The sequence below is a fragment of the Ochotona curzoniae genome, unplaced genomic scaffold, assembly GCF_017591425.1.
Source record: "Ochotona curzoniae isolate NIBS_2020 unplaced genomic scaffold, NIBS_Ocur_1.0 contig_3819, whole genome shotgun sequence".
NCBI lineage: Eukaryota > Metazoa > Chordata > Mammalia > Lagomorpha > Ochotonidae > Ochotona > Ochotona curzoniae.
This window is the reverse complement of record NW_024466004.1, coordinates 11,739,744-11,760,332: the sequence shown is the minus strand read 5'-3', so window position 1 is coordinate 11,760,332 and position 20,589 is coordinate 11,739,744. Positions and strand designations below refer to the sequence as shown.

General features: G+C 41.5%; 1 protein-coding gene across 1 annotated transcript in view; it reads left to right on the top strand.

Annotated features, from left to right (window-relative positions):
- TNFRSF21 (TNF receptor superfamily member 21) overlaps positions 1-20,589 on the top strand; it is a 74,199-nt gene that overhangs the window by 10,780 nt on the left and 42,830 nt on the right. The window contains exons 2-3 of the mRNA XM_040983508.1: positions 9,685-10,336; positions 12,031-12,525. Of these exons, the coding sequence (XP_040839442.1) occupies positions 9,685-10,336; positions 12,031-12,525 (1,147 nt within the window). The remainder of the gene's footprint in view (positions 1-9,684; positions 10,337-12,030; positions 12,526-20,589) is intronic.

Genomic DNA, 20,589 nt, shown 5'->3' with positions numbered 1-20,589 from the left:
GGTTGGTCAAGTACGTTGATGGGGTGCTGGTTTCAACATTCTGGCATATCTCTTGCAGAACTTACTGGAGTGCTCAGCGGGTTAATGTTTATTGTGCCATTCCAAAAGAAGGCTACAATAGGAAGCATTTCCTAAACTTTGAGACAATGAACTGGTTAAACTTTATAAAGATCCAGGTAGTATTTTTTGTTTCATAGTCTTGTGATCGCCGTGAAATTGTTCAGTTCTGTCTTTGTATAACAAAAGTAGGTTTAAGCCATACCCAAAAGGATGGGTGTGGCTGTGCCAATAAAATTTTATTTATGAATGCTGAAGTTTGAATTTCACAATTGTCCTATGTCACAAAACATGACATTTTGTGATATGATTTTTTTTTCCAGCTGCTTAAGCTGTACGAATCAATTCAGCCTTTAGTTCTTCCCTCTCAAAAGATTGAGAATGGGGCTAATAGTCCCAACCCTATGATTCTGTCTTGGTCTTTCTGGTGACCACTTCCTATCCAGAAATCATCCAGTGGCTACACCCTCTAGCACACAAAAGATACTCTGGAAGGTTTTATGAGATGTGACCATGAACCAAGGACAGAGAACAAATACATATTTCCTATTATATCACAATATCATACCCCCTTGGTACCTGATTGGGCTGGGCCTGCTTGCCTATATTGCTTGTAATCTCATGTAGGAGTTGGTGGTTTTACCTTGGTTTATATGCTGTTGGCAAATTTCTTAGCAGAATAGCATTCTCTATGTGGACTCTACTGTCTGTTATGCCGGTTTATGTATGATTTAATGACGAAATAAATGGACAGCCCACTCTTGGCTTCTACATGTGAGTAGATGTCTTAGGAGTAACTATTGTGATAGAAAGAGACTGTGGCCCACTGACGGATTGCTGAGTGCACATCCTCTGCATTGCAGTTCCCAGACAAAGCAGTTTCTGGGTGAAGTCTTGCATACTTCTTTTTCCTCCCTTGTTCCAGTGTCCCCGGGCTTACTTCATTCTGATCTTGATTAGCCAGCACATTCTAGCCTTGGCATTCTCCCTGTTCGTCAGCTTTTAGAACAGTCCCTACCTTTGCTTACAACATAAGACTTTTTTTAAATCAGAACCACAAAAGCTAACCAAATTTACATAACACAACTAGAAAGAGTTCTGTAATTTGTAGAAGCCCTACCCGTACAATATTTCTCTTCATGTGTTCTTTTTCTCCCTTCAAATGTTGAGAATTCCATGCAGTTCTTGTCTTAGTATTGCAGATTGAACAACATGAGAGTCAAAATGAGTAAGAAATTCTGTCCAGCTTTGTGTGGCTTTTGGCTTTTTGATCATGTTCTCATGTTTTCCAGTTACCATTTCAGACATGACTTGCTTGCCTTGTTATCTCTACGCTAACTGAGCTTCCTCTTGAAAATGTCATGCAAAATTATAAAAGAATCAGTAACAAATCCACAGCCGTGTACCTGCTTGGCCACTGTAAATAGGCAAAAGTGCATCACTACTTTGAGTTTGCTCATTTTCCTTTAGTATTTGCTAGAATTTGATAGAGAAAGGAATGACATAACTTGATAGGGAACTTGGTAGGGAAGATGAGAGGCATAAATATGTTGTAATCATAAGTCCCAAGGGATTTTTTTCTTTGCGTGAAGGTGAGATCATGGAATAAGAACCTTTAGGAGAAAAAGAGTCAACAGCATTCGGGTGGGTATTGGCACATTCAGATGTTTCTTGTCTTTGGTCGATCTTTGTGCCTTGGAGAAGTGACAACACAGGTGTCATGTGTGTCACCAGGGTGAGCTCTGAGGCCCTGGAAACCCTTACAGCAGTCTACTCTGTCCTCTTTTGGCCCTAGATTTATCCTCGTTTTACCTTTAATCATGCAATAAGTATTTATAGTGTACTGACATCCTGTACAGTTTGGGAAGGCATACGAATACTGCTGGTGAAGTAAGTGTGCTGGGTTGAATTAGATTTTCCAGATAAGTTAAACTGATATGGAGCGTGGATAAACTTCCGTAAAATCTCAATGTATTGCTTATAATTCTAGAGCACCTATTTAGTGTAATGCTTAAATTTTTTTAAGATGGGGGTGCTTAAATCTCAAGTAAGTACATTTGTTTGTTGTTTTAAGCCCCTCACCTTGCAGGAGATAATTCCTTTTTTATTAAATTATTCTTTATTATTACTTTATGAAACTTCCATAGGCTCTGGGATTTCCCATCCTTTTCCTCCCCCAAGTTCCCTCCTCCCGCCCCAATGATTTTCCCTCTAGTGTTACAAAGGGTGGTCCTTCGTGAACAGTCGCAAGTCCATCATGCTGTTATTGAAATGTTTCCCGACACTGTAGGCATGGACAGTGTCGGAGAGTCCAGCATCCTACTGTTAGGATATTATCAACTGTTCACTGGGAGTCCATCTTTGGTCTGGATGCATAGACATACTGCATTTGTCCCTACATCTGAACATATTGGTCTCCACCACACTTCTGTTATACACAGAGGATAATTGTTGAAAGCTGCTTATGGTTCTGGTGAAACAGCATGATACCCTCGGTGTCTTTATTGGTAAATTTTATTATTTGCCCTCACGCACAGAACACCACAGTCCTTTGTATCTTTATATATTGTGGCAACGTTGTGGAGGGTTTGGAGTTCTCTTATTCTTTAGAGGCATGCTCATCTTCGGTAACTTCCCCCAACTCTACATTTTAATGTGTTGCTTTTAATTATTTGAGGTCTGAAAATCCATTCATTCACATTATCAACAAGCATGGTTGTCTGTTATGCTATCAGTTGGGTTCTTGAGGGCTTGGGTGGTATCACTAAAACAAAGCTGCCCTTTTTCCTCAGTGAACTCTGAGGAGAAGGCATGAAATAAACAAATAAAAGAGAGATGCTAGTACCGAATTACAGTAGTCCTATGGGAGAACCACAGGCAATGTGATGCAACTTGCTTATAGTCAGGAGGCGTGGGCAGGAATGGCTTTCCAGAAGAATCTGATCTCTATTAAAGATTTTACATTTCATCCTAAGTCATGAGGGAAAGGGTTTGGGAGTTTTGAACAGACGATGAAGAGATCAGATTTGTGTGTGACTGGCAAGGGGTGTCAGAAAAGGCAGCCCAGAACTTACTACGCACCAGAGTTCTGAGGGCTTCCCTTAGTGAGCTTCTATTTTTTGACACTTGTTTTGATTGTTTAGCACAGGTGTTGGCAGACTATTCCCATGAAGGGCCAGATAGTAAATATTTTAAGTTTGAGAGCCATATGGTCTCTGTTGCAACCACACAAATCTACTACCTTAGCATGAAAGCAGCCATAGGCAGGACCCACACAAATGTCTAGATTCCAATTATTTTTAAGAGCTATTGGTATACAAGATGTATTTTGCTGACCATTGGCTCAGAGGGTGTTTTGCTTATTATTTCTGTAATCTCCATTATTGAGGTCATTGAGGAAGGAAGGAAATGGATGTCCCTGGCCTTGAGCTGCTTACAATCATTATGGGAGGATAAGTACATACACTACTGGGCCTTCAGTCAACATTAGTAGACAGTATGTAATTAAGCACCAATGTGAAGAGCAGAAACAGGAAATGTGATACAGTGTCACTCATCTACTGGAAATCAGTTTTATTTACTTTTTAAAGATTTGTTTTATTTACATTTATTGTTTTAAAGATCTTACTTATTTAAAAGACAAGGTGACAGAGGAAGAAACGCACACACACAGAGAAATCTTCTATCTGCTGACTGACTCCCCCAATTCCCACAGCCAGCTGGGGCTAGGTTAGGTGGAAGCCAGGAGCCCAGAACTTCATACAGGTTTCCCATCCATGTATGCAGCAGGGACACGAGTGCTTGATCCATCACCTGCTGCCTCCCAGAGCACACATTAGCTGGTAGCTGGACCAGAACTTGTGAGTAGTTGGGATTCAAAACAGATACTCTCGTGTGGGATACAGGCTTAACCTGCTGCAGGCTCATTCCTAGGAATAGTTTTAAAGGCTTCATAGGATGTGGAGTTTGACTTAAATAATTATGAACAGTTAGAAGACTACACCTCGCTCACTCTACTAGTAAAGTGAATAAAACAAGATGCAGCTGGTTTTAAGACAGGGCCTGGACAAGAACATAAATCTTCTATTCTGTAAATCTTTGCCTAAATATTATTTACATCCAAGTTCTGAATAACGCTTGGATTGAATAAATGTGTTTAGTAGGCTCATTTTAGCAGAGAACATGTGGGGAGAGAGCCAGCAGATGGAAGATATGACTGTCTCTTTTGCTCTATAACTCTATCAAAGATAAATGAGTCTTAGAAGAAAAAAATCTCTCTCTCACACACACTAAGGAAAAGTGAAGTGAAAAACAAGCCAGATTATTGACCTCTACTGAAAAACAACACTGATCTCAGAGATGAGACACAGAATATGAACTTAAAAAGAAAAAAATAAATTAGATGCTGCACCTAGCGACACAAGTCCTCGCCATGAACCTGCCAGGATCCCATATGGGCATCAAATCTAATCTTGGCAGCCTTGCTTCCCATCCAGCTCCCTGCTTGTGGCCTGGGAAAGCAGTCGCAAAGGACAGCCCAAAGCCTTGGGACCCTGTACCCACATGGGAGACCTAGAAGAAGTTCCTGGCTTCTGGCTTTGGATCGGCTCAGCTCCGACCCATCACTTGGGGAGTGGTCTGAAGATCTTCCTTTCTGTCTTTCCTCCTGTTTGTATATATGCCTTTCCAATAAAAATAGGTAAGTCTTTAGAAAAAAAAAACTTCCTAGGTAATTTTGTAGTTGTGTTTAAGATCTGAAGTGAGGCCCTTTGATCTGAAAAATCTTTTTTTTTAAAGATTTTATTTATTTTTATTGCAAACTCAGATACACAGAGAAGAGGAAAGACAGAGAGAAAGGTCTTCTGTCAATTGATTCACTCCCCAAGTGACCACGACGGCCAGAGCCAGGAGTCTGGACACTCTTCTGAGTCTCCCACATGGGTGCAGGGTTCGGCCGTCCTCGACTGCTTTCCCAGGCCACAAGCATGGAGCTGGATGGGAAGTGGAGCTGCCGGGATTAGAACCGGCACCCATAGGGGATCTCAGGCACACTCAAGGTGAGGACTTTAGCCACTAGGCCACGCCGCCGGCCCCAGCCTGAAGAATCTTGGCCTCAGGTTTTCTGACTGCCACTCTTTGGCACTTTTCAATGATTGTGTCTTCTGCTTCAGGTGTTTCCCTTGGCATCAACATTAGGAGTCACCTAATCTTGCTTTTAAGTTTTAGAGGGGTTATCTTACATGTTATCATTGAACTTGATCCACTTCATTCTCATTCATTCATAGCTGGAATTAACTTTAATGATTTTTACTGTGCTTTTAAAAGGTTTTTTTTTTTTTTTGAAAATCAAATTTATAGAGAGAAAGTCATACAGAAAGAATGATCTTCCATCCACTAATTTACTAAGTGGCTGCAACAGCCAGAGCTGAGTCAATTTGAAGCCAGGAACTTCTTCCAGATCTCCCACATGGGTGCAGGGTTTCATGGCTTTTGACCATCCTCTACTGCTTTCCCAAGCCACAAGCAGATAGCTGGATGGGAAGTGGAGCATCCCGGACAGGAATGAGTGCCTTATGGGATCCCAGTGCCTGCAAGGCAGGGGTTTAGCCGCTAAGCCATAGTACCATTTCCTTTACTGTGTTTTAATTGTTTTAGTAACCAGGAAGTTGGCACCAGACTAATAAGATAAACTCTAGTTTTAGATGGTGTATCTTCACTTGACTAAGAGGCCACAGGGAAAATAGCTTCCCTTACCTGTCAACTGGGTTTCTTGAAGGAGAAAGGAAAGTTCTCACCTCTTCCCCCTAACAGGATGTTTGTACAGAAAGAGACCCCATGGAGCAATTCTCCAACTTAGTAGCGCAATGCACGGGTTGGTATGGATTGGTATATTAACTTCAGAATTGGCAGACGTCTTGGAGGTCCCTCAAGCTTAGTGATCCTCAAACTTATTTTAGGAATAAACTCTCCTTTTTGTGGATCCTTTCTTGGAAGCCACATTAGAAAATGAGTGTAGCAGAGCTGCTCTGTGAAAGGCAGGAGTGGATGGTTTAGTGTTTATACCCTAGTCTTCCCTGGTACCAGGGGCAGGCAGCCTTGAGAGCAGTGTTTTCCCTTGGGCTCTTGGGAGTTCAATATGAAAAGCATCAATTTCTGTTTTCCTTAGGAAATTATTCAACAAACCCTCAATTCTGTCACCCTCTCTAGATATCCACAGCAAACACCCTAGTCCAGGTCCCCACTGACTTTTTTTACTACTCTTCCCTGAGCTACCTTTTACCTTTTGTTCTCTAGCCAGATAATCTTGTACTCACCATTGTGGTGATATGCTTCCTCAGTCCCCACCATTTAGAGAGCACTTGCTGATTTTTCATTGTGTTTTGGATTAAGATCACAGTGTGGCATTTATACCTATGTGATGGTTGTCACTCTTGTGTCTTGTCATAGAGTTCTTAAGTTATGAGCTTAACTCAGATCACAGTACTGTATGCACATGTGGTAGATTGTTTCTCCAGTGAATTCATAGTAAATAGTTTTTTTGTTTTAAGATTTATTTATTTTTATTAGAAAGTCAGATTTACAGAAAGGAGAGGCAGAAAGATCTTCCATCCACTGGTTCACTGCCGAAATGGTCACAAAGGCCAGAGCTAAGCCTACCACCATCCTTGACTGCTTTTCCAGGCCACAAGCAGAGAGCTGGATGGGAAGTGGAGCAGCCAGGACATGAACTGGTACCCATATGGGATGCCAGCACATGCAAGGCGAGGACTTAGCCAGAAGGCTACCATGCAAGCTCTGTGAAAAGCTTTTTGACAAATCTGATTTCTGTTGTTCTGCCCACTGAAGTTCACTATGGCATCTGCTTGTTAGCTCTCTTTGTAGAAGGTGGAGTTGCTTCCTGTAGTGTGGAGTAAACTAAAGATACATTTTCAGTATCTTAAGAACTGAAAAATTCAAAGCATTAGAAAGAATGAGGGTGTGGTCATTTTGGAGTTAAGTTTTGTGTACTACTAGGGAGACCTCTAGAAATATGATAATCAGGTGATTGTTTCAGGACCTGCCATCCTCTATCTGGAACTACAAGTTACCTGGGAAGAAAGAAGAAGACATAAGGAGTCTAGTCCTAACTTCAGACCTCAGACACATACTTATTCAGTGCCATTCGTGATAACCCTTTGCTCTTTTGACAGCACCAGCCTCTTTGATGTTCTAGGTATATGTGTGTGGCTCACAGCCCAGCTTCCCACAGAGGTAGGGAGGCAAAGTTGGATCGTAGCATATCAGAGTGATGTTTGCTCCAGCCACCACTCCTTGGTCAGGAATCTGTTTCCATCTTCTGCTTTCTAATAACCTGCCATTTGAGTTACTTATACATCTCTTAAACTTTCAGGACACTACGGCTAACTTAAACTGATTTTGCATGTAGGTATTTAAAAAAAAAGTACAGTGCAGAGACACTTTGCAGTCTTGTTGGGTTGGGTCATTTGTGTTGGCGAGGTTGGGTCTCATCTTGTCCTAGGTGTGCTTGCCAAATGAAGTTTAGGCGCTACAAGACAAATCCCTCTACCCAGTCTATCTGATGTGCTTAGAAAAGGGTAGCTGGGGCTGTTTTTGTACATGAAGGAGCAAGAATGTGAGAGAGAAAAGGGAAGATATTACAGAATTAATCATCATCAAACAGAAGGTTTTTTTCTTAAGGGCCCCAAGATAAAATTAAGCTTCTTAAGAAGGCATATCACTTTTCCTGCTTTTTCGTTTTTGGTGTCATAATAAAGAACAAAATGCATATATATTCTCATAAGCTGAAAATGGGTTTAAGGGAGATATTTTAGTTAAAATAAATGTTAGGGTTTGTTCCTAAATTCCAGAAGGAGGAATTGAATTGTGAGTTAAGTTACTAAGACAGAAAGTCTGATTACTTTGACAAAATCTTTGCTTTATTCTCTCTAATTATTGGTACAGCAGCAAGTTGAGAAGGAATTTTCTTCTATTGGGTAGCTGGTGTTATAGTTAGTAATAGTTATTATTTGAATTTTATGTATTTTTTTGTGAAGTTGATTTTTTTGGTTATTCAAAAGGCAGAAAGAGAATGGAATCTTCCATCCTCCGCTGGTTTACTCACCAAATACTCACAGTGGCCAATGGTGGGTCAGGCCAAATCCAAGGACCAGGACTCTATCCTGGTTTTCCATATGGATGGCAAGGAACCAGGTGTTGCGTCATCATTATCTGCTGTCCAGGCACATTGGCAGGAAGCTAGATAGGAAATAGAGCAGCCAGGACTCAACCCATTCCAAGTCATGGTTTAATCCACAACACTGGTCCCTAACTTTTATTTATTTGTTTATTTATTTTTAAGAGCAGTGGCGTGCATGCACACATGCACATATACACACAGAATGAGTCAGAGAGAGACATAACTCCCATCTACTAGTTCATTTCCCACTTGCCTTCAATAGCTTAGTCTGAGACAGGCCAGAGTCCGGAGCCTGTAACTCGTTCTGGGTCTCCTGTGTAGTCAGAAGAGTGAAACCACTTGAGCCATCACCTGTTTCCTCTTAGGATGTATATAAGCAGGAAGTTGGAATAGGAAGTAGAGTCAGAACTCCATATCTGACACTCCAATATGGAATGCAGTCATCTCAAGTGACAACATAGGGCTACACCAAGTGTCCACTCCACATGAATTGATACATGAAGTTACTGCATTTTGAAGGGGACGGTAAAAGCTATTAGAAATTCAATCTTTACTAATGTAGGCAAGCTTCCTTTTAATATTCTACCCTCTTTATTTTACTTCAAAGGACTGTAACATTGAAATCACAAATATAATGTCCCTTTCTCAATTTTCATTCTAGAAGCTGGTTTAATATCTGGTTTGGTTGAAGGAAGTATCTAATTTAGATGTATGCTGAGCCTCTCTTACTGGGCCCACCTCTGGTTTCTGGTCCGTGCTTGCTATGGCTCTGGCCCACAAAGGCTAAACCATCAAGGTGTTTAAAAAAAACATTAATTATTGTTTAAAGCACATTCACAAGAGTGCCAAGGGCCTCTCTGTTTTAATAAACAAAAAGTTTGGCCTCCTATAAGTGATACCACATTTGTTAGTTAACCCCAAACAGGCAGTCTGGTGCCTTGAAAGTAGCAGCTTGAATATATGCCATCCTGGTTTTCAGTTGCTTTGTACTGATATCAAGGAATAGCAGCTTACGATTTGGGTCAGGGATAAGAAGACAACTGCTCACCAGTGTATTTTCTTCTTGCAGTAGGAGTTTGAATTCTATCTATGTAGCATTTTTAATGCTAGCTACAAAGTGCTTTGAAATACATGTTTTCATTTAATCTTCATAACCAATTTGAGAAGTGTGACAGCTTCATTTTACAAAAGGAAAAACAGGAAGTTGAGGAAAGGCCAGGCAACTCAAAAAGAACTTCACAGAGGGGATCCAGGTCTTGATTTCACTCTTCCTACTGTGTTGTATAGCAGTAGTGTCAAGAAGATGTACTACCACCAGACGTTCAAAACAGGCCCAGTGAGGCAGATGTTGGAGTTGTTGTCCTTTGTGTTTCTCTGCCCCTTCATAACAGAGGTTTTTGTTCTTTCCCCTCCCATTTTATTTCTTCCAGCTTGGATTGCTTAGCACCGCCACAGCTCAGCCAGAACAGAGGGCTCCAAATCTCATCGGCACATACCGCCATGTTGACCGTGCCACTGGCCAGGTGCTAACCTGTGACAAGTGTCCAGCAGGAACCTATGTCTCTGAGCATTGTACCAACACAAGCTTGCGTGTATGCAGCAGTTGCCCCACGGGGACCTTTACCAGGCATGAGAATGGCATTGAGAGATGCCATGACTGTAGTCAGCCATGCCCATGGCCAATGATCGAGAAATTACCTTGTGCTGCCTTGACTGACCGAGAATGCACTTGCCCACCTGGCATGTTCCAGTCTAATGGTACCTGCGCCCCCCATACAGTTTGTCCTGTGGGGTGGGGTGTACGGAAGAAAGGAACAGAGATCGAGGACGTCCGGTGTAAGCAGTGTGCTCGGGGTACCTTTTCTGATGTGCCTTCTAGTGTGATGAAATGCAAAACACACACGGACTGTCTGAGTCAGAACCTGGTCGTGATCAAGCCAGGGACCAAGGAGACAGACAATGTCTGTGGCATGCACCTGCCCTCCTCCAGCACGACCTCACCTTCTCCTGCCACAGCCATCTCCTCAAGCACTGAGCACATGGAATCCAATGAAGTTCCTTCCTCCACGTACGTTCCCAAAGGTAACTTATCACCATCAAATATTTGTTTGAAGACCACTTTGAACCCATAGGAGGTACCAAGAGTGGCCTTATAGCAAAGGTGTTTCCTTCTTTTTTTTTTTTTTTTAATTTTAGATTTTGTGTGTTCCAAAGTCATCCTGTAGAGAAGGAGGCCTTCATTTTTCTTCTAATTAAATCTAACTTCTTTGGACTTGGTAGAAACATTCGTACTCGGAAGTTTTCTATTACAGAAGACCAGTTATTTAAAAACTAGGTCATATCAAGCTAGAAAATCAGAATTGAGAGAAATAAGGACAGTGTGTGACCTTCTGTAAGATATTTAACCTCTTCAGGCCTTGATTTCAAACTTACCAAGGAAATGAGCACTGTAGATATTTCACATTCTTTTCAGATGGAAAATTTTCCAGCATGGAGTCCATCCTGAATAGATACAGTCAGAAGGAAAGGAAGATGAAAAAGGGGAGAAATTTTCATTACATTTGAGAGAGAGGGGTAGATAGAGAATCCAAGGCGAAGTAAAGGATAGGAAGGAATGATAAAGTTTCAGGGAGGAAGCAAATTTGTTTCAGGTTGAAGGTAGCTAGCATTCACATCTGGGAAATATTAAGTGCATTCCCCTGCCCCCCCAGTTGTTTTAATTTAATGCCCTTCTTTTCCCAGACAGAAATTTTTAAAATTAGCCTTTATTTTCAGATCCTTTCTGATTGAACTCATTTCTATGAACTTATAACTAACTTGAATAATGTTTCCTAGTGTACTGTCCTGAGATAATATTTGACCTTCATGATGACTTTGTAAAGACAGCCTCCTGACAGCCACCATTTTGAAGTAACGAAGTGGGAATCCAAGAACTAAAATGGCCACTCCAGTTTTTGTTTTTTTTTTTTATATTGTTAATCACATTGTATTATATGAAACAGTTTTATAGGTACTGGGATTCCCCCTACCCCTCCCACAACCCTCCATCCATGGTGGATTCCTCCACCTTGCTGCATAACCACAGTTCAAGTTCAGTTGAGATCCAGGTTTTTTCAAGGGCTGGAACAAGCCAGGTCCCATCTGTGGAGATTTAAGGTTCTTATCTCTCAGAATCCTGATCTCTCCGCTTACTTGTGGAAGCTTTTCTAGTAGAAATTGACTAAGCCAATTAAGCTGCCAGCCATATCTTGTTTAATCTACCTACCATCTTATTTCAATCACTGACCTGTCCCACCAAACCTCTCACTCAGCAAATTTGGATTTGCATTTGAGTTCTTTATCATCATAGTCATATCCTGAATCTTATCAAAAAGTCGGAGAGAAAGAGAATTGAACGTTGGCATTACATTTGAATTAGTCCTCTGAGTAACAAAAATAATTAAAGCCTTACCTGGCATGCTGAACATACATGTATCTAGTTGGTGCTTGAAATATAGGAGAGGTTGCCATGAAATTCAAATGTTTAATTCCTGGAGTCTCCTAGCTTTGGCACAAGAAGTGAAATTAGCTGTGCAATTGAGTTCTTATCTTCCACATAAAAATGCTGTTAGAGTCTTTATAAAAACACATAATGTGATTTTTTTTTTCTTTCGTAAGATCCGAAGGTCATCTCCTCTTTGATTATCTGGCCCAATTTAGAGATGACCAGGGAGAGAAGGATATATGGATCCCCAAATATGGAAAAGCTCTTCCCCGCCTCCTTACTCTTTTTCTAGGCATGAACTCAACAGAACCCAACTCTTCTGCCTCTGTTAGACCAAAGGTACCAAGCGACATCCAGGAAGGGACAGTCCCTGACAACACAAGCTCAGTAGGAGGGGAGAAAGGCACCAACAGGACCCTCCCTGTCCTCCAAGTAGTCAACCACCAGCAAGGCCCCCACCACAGACACATCCTGAAGCTGCTACCATCCATGGAGGCCACTGCGGGTGAAAAATCCAGCACGCCCGTCAAGGGCCCCAAGAGAGGCCACCCCAGGCAGAACCTACACAAGCACTTTGACATCAACGAGCATCTGCCCTGGATGATTGTGCTGTTCCTGCTGCTGGTGCTTGTAGTGATTGTGGTATGCAGTGTTCGGAAGAGCTCAAGGACTCTGAAAAAGGGGCCTCGGCAGGATCCCAGCGCCATTGTGGAGAAGGCGGGGCTGAAGAAATCCGTGACTCCAACCCAGAACCGAGAGAAGTGGATCTACTACTGCAATGGCCATGGTGAGCCTCGTCTCGCTTTTTCTTACTTAAAAATCTCCCTGCCTTTCTACCCAATCTGTATTTTTTGAAGGACTGAGAAATCGAGTTTATGGAATCTCTTGTAGGCCAAGTACTACTTGATCTAGTCAGGTGAAAAATGAGATTGATGATATTGTTGGAAGAGGGAACACACTGGCATCTTTCCTGCTAGCTTTAAACAGGAGAATGTGGCAGAATCAGGAGACATGGAGTGATCTTTAGGGGCTTTGTTTGACCTTGTCATTTACCAAGTGGGGAAATTAAGTTCAGAGAGATTTTCCTGCATTGAACTCCTCCGACAAGAGTTTGTTCAGAACAGATGGGGCTAGACTGCCTGTCTTCTGACGGATGGAGCCCTTTTTTCTACATCTCTAGGCAGCTAAGAAAGAAGGGGGACAAAACTGATTGTCGCAACTTTGCCCTTTGCATCTAATCCTTGCTATTACAGCCTTACCACTTCTTCTACATGAACACTTTTTCCCCACTTATCTTTATAGGATCCTATTCTATCAAGGTGAGAGGTCTTTGAATTGATAGACACTCATAGCATAGCACGGGGGTCGTCATCTGAGGCAGAGCTCCTCTTTATATCTTACCTAGTAGCCAATGTGAATTGATCAAGGCTGGAGTGCTGTGACAGTTGTGGTTCTTACTGTTGGCATAGGACAATGCTTATACCAATTTAGGAAACATGGACTGGTTCTGTGGCACTGTGAGGTACCACTGTCTGCAGTGTCAGCAACCTGTATGGATGCCAGTTTGAGTCCTAGCTGCACCACTTTCAATTTATTTCCCTGTTAATGTGTATGGGAAAGCAGTATTAGACAGATCAATTACTTGTGACCCTGCCTGCACCCAGGTGGGAGACACAGATAAAACTCTAAAAGCAAAGAAATATAAGACAGATACTCTATGTAATATAACCCTAGCTCTCTTAAAATAAATATGCCAAAATGACAATTTTTTCTTTAATGTAGCAGTTTTTACATATAGTTACTTCCTTTTTTAAAGAAAACTCCCTATACTTGCCCCAAATTTTCTGTAATAAGCGGTTGTTGCTTAAAAATTTAAAGAAGTTTTTAAATAAACCTCACTTTGGTTTCCCTTGCTGATCTGGGAGAGTGATCAAAGCCAAGTGAAAAACCAGGCTGAGGAAGGCATGCTGCATGGACTCTGAATGAGCTGTGTACCTGAAATCCAGCTCAGGAAAGCTTTAATCCTCCTCTCTACTTTCATTATTTTTCAAAGATTTATTTGCTTATTTGCAAGGCAGGGTGGGATACGGAGAGTGAGAGAGAATCTTCCATCTGCTGGTTCATTCCCCCAGTGACCACAGTAACTGCAGCTGGCCAATCCCCAGCCAGAATCCAGGAGCTATGTGATTATAGGGCTCTAGTCACTTGGTTCCTCCTCCACTGCGTTCCCATGCGTAGTAGCAGGAAGCTGGATCAGAAAATGCAGCATCTGGCATTGCAACCAGTGCCACATGGGATGCTGGCACCATAGACTTTCCCCACTAGGACACTGTGCTGGCACAACTTCCCCCTTTTAACAAAAGAAATAATTTTGTTTGCACATAATCTCAAACAAAATGAAAAATTACAAATATATAGAATACCTGTGTATCTATGCCCAAATTTCCTTCTTGTTAACTTTTGCATTCTCATGTGCTGCCTCTTTAAAAAACATAAACTTTCATATTTTAAAATATGCATTGGAATAGTTTGTTATCCATAGTGTTGTATTTGAACTGTGTTATATGTGTGTGTGTCTGCATGTACAAGCATATAAGCACCAAGTAAGCAATGTAAGCGCAACTATTTATAATTGACCTCTCACTTTATTGAAGAATTATCTCTACTTCTATAGCAGTTGTATTCATAGATTATGGTCTGCTACATTTCAAGACTTTTTTTTTCAGTATAGTTTTCCTTATTCTTGAGAATACAACAAATTGCAGAAATAAAAACTTTTCTAGCAGCAGAAACAAACTTAATGCCACAACCTTAGTCATTCTTATGGCCACACTAACCTTATGAACCATTATGCCACTATCCTTAAAACAATATCCTATTTTGTAAACAGCATGGAAGTGTCAATTAAACAAGACCTCACCATCCTCTTCAGCGAAAGCAGTATTTCCGTAATGCGATTCTCAGAAGAAATCACGTGGTCTTATTCAGGTGTAACTACCTCTCCCAAAGATTTAACCTTCCCCTTCAGGATTTAGTTTTTCGGAAGAATACTTTTTTTTTTTAATTTATTAAGTGATTTATTTTATTCCCAAAGTGATAGTCTCAAGGGAACAACCAGGTGAAAGCCTGTTATTACAAAGAGAGGTTCTGTTTAATAAAAACCACACCAGGTGTTCAGAGAGGCCCCTAGAAACAATGTCTTATTGATGTTATTGCAGTGAATTCAGCCAGCCAGTAGATTCTGTATAACAAGACCTTTTTCTGGCCCTTGTCTCTTCAACAATGAATTGTTCATGAGGATAGGAGGAAACCACATGGCTCTGGGTTGCTTTCCATCCAAGGTCTTGTAAGGCCTCACATAGCCCTGCCCACCCAAACCGGACATGCTTTGCTCCTGAATGCCGTGGAGATCCTCAGTGCTCTGAAACTAGGCTGCTGGTTCTTGTTTATCTTGCCAACAAGGATCTCTTTTATCATCCACCTCTACTGACCTACCACAGGATTACAGTTTTTAATTAAGGTTGAACTCCACAGAACTGCAATTTGGATTTCGTTGAGTCCTAGTGTTGGAAGCACAGTTTGAGGCCTAAAATGCCTAGTAAGATGGGAGAAGGGATTGCCACGGCAGATTGCGTGCATCTTCTTTTTGAAGCCAGGGCAGTTTTACACTTGATAGGTTAGGTTTGGACTGCAGTTTCAATATGTGTGTTTCAGGCTATGGAAAAGAAAGTTTTTTGAAATATCTTAAACCCAAAATTCTGCTTGGTTACTTCCTAGTCAAGGTGTTATCAAGTTGTAAATCTATGGTGTAAACACTCAGTTTATCCTATTTTTGTCATGTTTTGTCCAAAGTAATGGGATAAGTCTGAGGGTAGTTCACAAAGGTTACTTTTGGGTCACATTGATTGGAAGGGTACATGGAAAACAGTGTTCGTATTTGGTGTATTTTGTCATAAAGGGAACAAAAGTAAAACTTGGTTCCCCACAATGGTTCATGTGTTGCACTGAGAAAGTCTCAAATGATCCAAACACAGTCACTTTGTTCACTTGGTTGTATCTCTGGAAGATGCAAAACAGTGTCTCGGTGTCAGATGATAATGGAGTGGCTAAGAATAGGACCCCACTGACTGTTCTTGCATTGCTGGTTCTAATTTGTGAAACTACCTTTCTTTCTGTGGTCCTTCCTCTTCCTACTTCAGTCTCCATGCACTCCTCTTCATTCTTCTGCCCCTTTATCTTAAGGGTACATCAAAGAGTGGAATATGGAATTAAACAACAAACTTGTTTTGATATGAAAACTTTTTTGAAATCTGTAGATGCAAGGTTTCTTTACAAGATTCGCTGAAAAGCGGGCCCAGCGCGATATGCTAGCAACTAAAGTCCTCGCCTTGCATGAGCTGGGATCCCATATGGGCACCAGTTCTAATCCTGCAGGCCCTGCTTCCCATTCAGCTTCCTGCTTGTGGCCTGGGAAAGCAGTTGAGGACAGCTCAAAGCCTGGGACCCTGCACCCATGTGGGAGACCTGGAAGAGGCTCCAAGCTCCGGGCTTCAGATTGGTGAAGCTTCGGCCGTTGCGGCCACTTGAGGAGTGAATCAATGGATGGAAGATCTTCCTGTCTGTCTCTCCTCCTCTCTGTATATCTGAGTTTGCAATAAAAAAACCTTAAAAAAATATTTTTCCGAAAATGCTAATTATGAGCAAAGCAAGCACAGACTTTAAAGTTTTTTGGTACTAAAACAAACATATGTTTCTTTTTTTAAAATTTATTTATTTACTTATTTATTTATTTATTTATTTATCTATGTTGTACGGGTAGATTTTCAGAGAGAAAGTGATACCAAGAGAAAGATCTTTTGGTAGTTCACTCCCCAAGTGGCCACAGTAACTGGAGGTGAACCAATCTGAAACCAGGAGCCAGGAGCTTCTTCCAGGGCTCCCATGCAGGTACAAGGTCTCAGTTTTGGGCCATTCTCCACTACTTTGCCAGGCCACATTCAGGGATCTGGGTGGGAGGTAGAGCTGCCAGGCACCCATATAGAGTCTCAGCGGTTGCAAGACGAGGATTAAGCCACTAGGCTACCACACCAGGCCCTAAATGTATGTTTCCATTCTATGTTTCCATTCCATCCCATGGATGTTTTCAGATTCTCTTCTGCACAAAGTGTGAAAAAGCTTCTCAGTAACCTGTTGCCATGTAAATGTAGAAAGTTTGCAAAGCAGGTGCGATATGGAAATGCCCCTGAGAGTTCTCCGGAAGTCAGCTCTGCACAGTGACGTGGGGAGTTTCTGGCTTTACCCAAACTTCCTTTTTTTTTTTTTTTTTTTTTTACATTCAAGGATGTAAAGAAAAATGAGACGAAGAGGATGAGAGGCAAAAGGCCTGAATGTATGCAGTTCAAACCATGCTCAGTTTCTGATTGGCACATTTTCCATGCTCTGCTTTAGGGAGATAGGAAGCATTTCCCAGAGAAGGCATTCCTTACCATGTAGGCATCTGATGTAACGATACCGTCTCCTTCAAATGGGTTGCTTCAGAGATGGTGAAAGCAACAGGGACACACTATCTCAAGCAAACTGTTTTGAATTCACAGCAACAAAAGGGCAAAGTGAAACAAGACATGTTTTAAGAGGTTATTTCTTAATATTTTTGGCTGTTGCCTCTTGCAGTGTTTGTGGGTGTGTCGTTTGATCCCACAGTGAGTTCTTAGAGAGCAGACAGTGGACCATTCTCCAGTCTCCATGCCCTGTGTTTGAGAAGGAGGCATATAGGGCTGACCTGAGCTATTTAGTTTATCATTAAAGTGGATTCGAATTATAAATGCAGCCTCCTTAACTGGACCACCCACCATTGCTCATAGTTAACCACACTGTATAGAAAAGACATAGAACAGTTCCTTCATTACCGAAAGAAAGTTCTATCATGTTGCATTGGTCTAGAGCACCCATGAGCTAATGAACCTATTTATCCTCTTCAGTGATGAAATGTTTTTAAATCCATTGACCTATTTAGCTTTTTTCCTGTTGACTTAATGTGATATTGGTGACAGAGGTTTAAAATCAAGCTCTTAGGTGGGTTCCTTTTGCAGGGAATTGCTGTAGATGCCAGAAAGTATTATTTTTCAAAACAAAAGGATCCTTCCATGATATTGGCTTCAAGTGTGAGATTAGAAACTGTTCAGAAAAGTTTGCCAATATTCCTCATGTGATTTACTTATTTCATAGTAGAATAAACTATGGATGTCGCAGAGCAAATTGATGTAGGAAATACACCAATTCAAAATACTTACACACTGTTTTTAACTAGTCTGAACCTAATTGGTCTTATGGGTGGCCTTAAGCAGAGAAGCAAGAGAGGCTTATGGGAGTCATGTGTTTGGGTCAGAGATAAGATGAGCGAGACAATAGGGATAATGACTTCTGGGAGAGAGGCAAGAGCAAACCTTGAAATTATATCTGCAAACTTGAGTTCCAGAATTCTAGATCCAGGAGTTGGTATTTAGCATGGAGATTAAAATACTTATGTTCTGCATCAACACCTGAGCTCCATATCACAGTGTCTAGGTTCAATCCCTGGCTCTCAGTTCTCCAACTTCCTGTCCATGGGGACCCTGCAATGCAGCAGTAATGACTCAGGTAATTGAGTTCTTGCCATCCCATTCTGGCTCCCAACTTGAGTTTGACCTAGCCCTAGCTGTTCTAGACATTTGGACAGTAAACCACTGAATGGGAGCTCTATCTGTCCACTTGTATCTCTCTCTGCCTCTAAAAGCAGTAGAACTCTAGATTTGCCATTCCCTAGCCATCTGCTTTCACTTGAGACCTTTGATTTCTCTAGGTCCATTTAAAAGGTTAGAAAATTAGATAATGTATTTTAATAGACAGTTTGAGAGTAGACTCTCTAGTCAACTTCCACCGTAAGGAGGAAGTGAGACCAGGAGGAATGGAAGATGGACACCTAGTGTTAGTCTCCAGCTCAACCCATTTTCCTTTTAGAGAAATGGAAAGGATTAACTGAGTTACATAGAATATCGTATCTCAGTCCTCATTGAGAGCATTGGGAGGAATGCAAGGTGTGTCCACATGAGAAGTATGTCTGCAATGCAGCTCCTTTATAAAGCATGTGATAGTTGACTCAAGTTCATTCTTTCAATGTTGGGCTGTTACTGAGCAGCAGTTTAGAGCCACAGAAATCATGAAGCGTGATAGCCTGGTGTCCAAAGTCCTGGCCTTGCATGTGCCTGGATCCCATGTGGCCACTGGCTCATGTCCCAACTTTTCCCCATTTACCATCCAGCACCCTGCTTGTGGCCTGGGAAAGCAGTGGAGGATGGCCCACAACCTTGAGACCATGCACTCACGTGGGAGACCTAGAAGAGGCTCCAAGGTCCTGGCTTCGGATCAATGCAGCTCCAGCTGTTGGCAGCCATTATGGGGAGTGAAACGGTGGATGAAAGATATTTCTCTCTGTCTCCTTCTTTCTGTATATCTGCCTTTCCAATAAAAATAAATAGATTTTTTTAAAAAATCACAAAGGGCTTGGAGAGCTGAGATCCAGATCTGTTCTGGTACTGAAAGGATGGATGGCCTGGACAAAACACTTTCTCTCTTTGCATCTTTGCCATTTTTGTAAATGGGAAACTTGAATCCATCGTACAAGTGGTGACTAATGGGATGATCTATTTTTGCCTTAAGTAAGTATTCTACTACTCATCCGCATACTAACATCTGACAAGGGAAACACTGACCCACCATGAGTCCTGTGATGTGGAGTCATGGGCTGTTTAAGTCAGAAGAAGGCAGACACCCTTAATTCCACCTAGGTACCAGAGAAGGACTTTGTGCTTATTGGGGCTTGGAAGAGATTTCCTTGAACTTATGGTAGAGCAAGGGCAGGGTAGAGAATATGCAATGACTGTGTTCTTTGAAGGAGATATTTTTGTAGTGATTGAAATAGGAAGAACTTAAATTTTAAATTGTTCATTTCCATCATATGTGTCACCAAAAATTACAGTATTCCAACATTCACCTTGATTGCAAAGGAATTGAGAAGCCCTGTCTGTGGTCTTATCTGTGTTTGCAGGAGCCCCAAACAGTAACTGGATTCTTGACAATAGGCTTGCATTGGTCACAGGTGGAGGGAGGAGGAATCATCCCTCGTAAATGTTTTCTGCACTTTGAAAAAGTTGCTCTTCTCTTCTTTTGGTTGAGAAGCCAGCCCCTTACATCCTCTGAAAGGAGCATGTAGTTTCTGGGATGCATGTGTCCCAGCATTCCCTCCTTCCCATCTAGCTAATCACTAACACCCAGATGTGATGTGGCTTCAGCTGAACTGAAACTTACTTTGGCATATTCTTGGCAAGACTCATTAGTGGAACCATTACTCTCTTGCTAGGAAACAGAGCTTAAATTTTATGTGTGCTAAGTGCAATGTGTATTTGTAATTTGTTGGCACCTCGTACTTACATTTTCAGTCATCTAGAAAAGAACTTTTTTTTTTTAAAGAAAAAATATTTGTTTTTATTGGAAAGGCAGAATAGACTGATGGAGAGAAGAAGAAACAGAAAGATCCTTTATCTTCTGGTTCACTCCCCAAATGGATGCAGTGGCCAGAGCTGAGCCAACCCTTTCAAGGCAAGGAAAATTATCACCAATATAGAGATTGAAAACTGGGTTATAGAAATCATTTCTTTCACGTTCAGAAAGGCAATGACCAGTCTAGCTTCACTGACAGGTGGCGGAAAAAGAACCTTGCCAGGAAGAAAATCTTTAAAAAGAGAGAGAGAGGTTGAGCAACTGGAGGATGTAGCCTGGGTGTATTCAAACATCATCAAAAACTCTAGAATCAGGC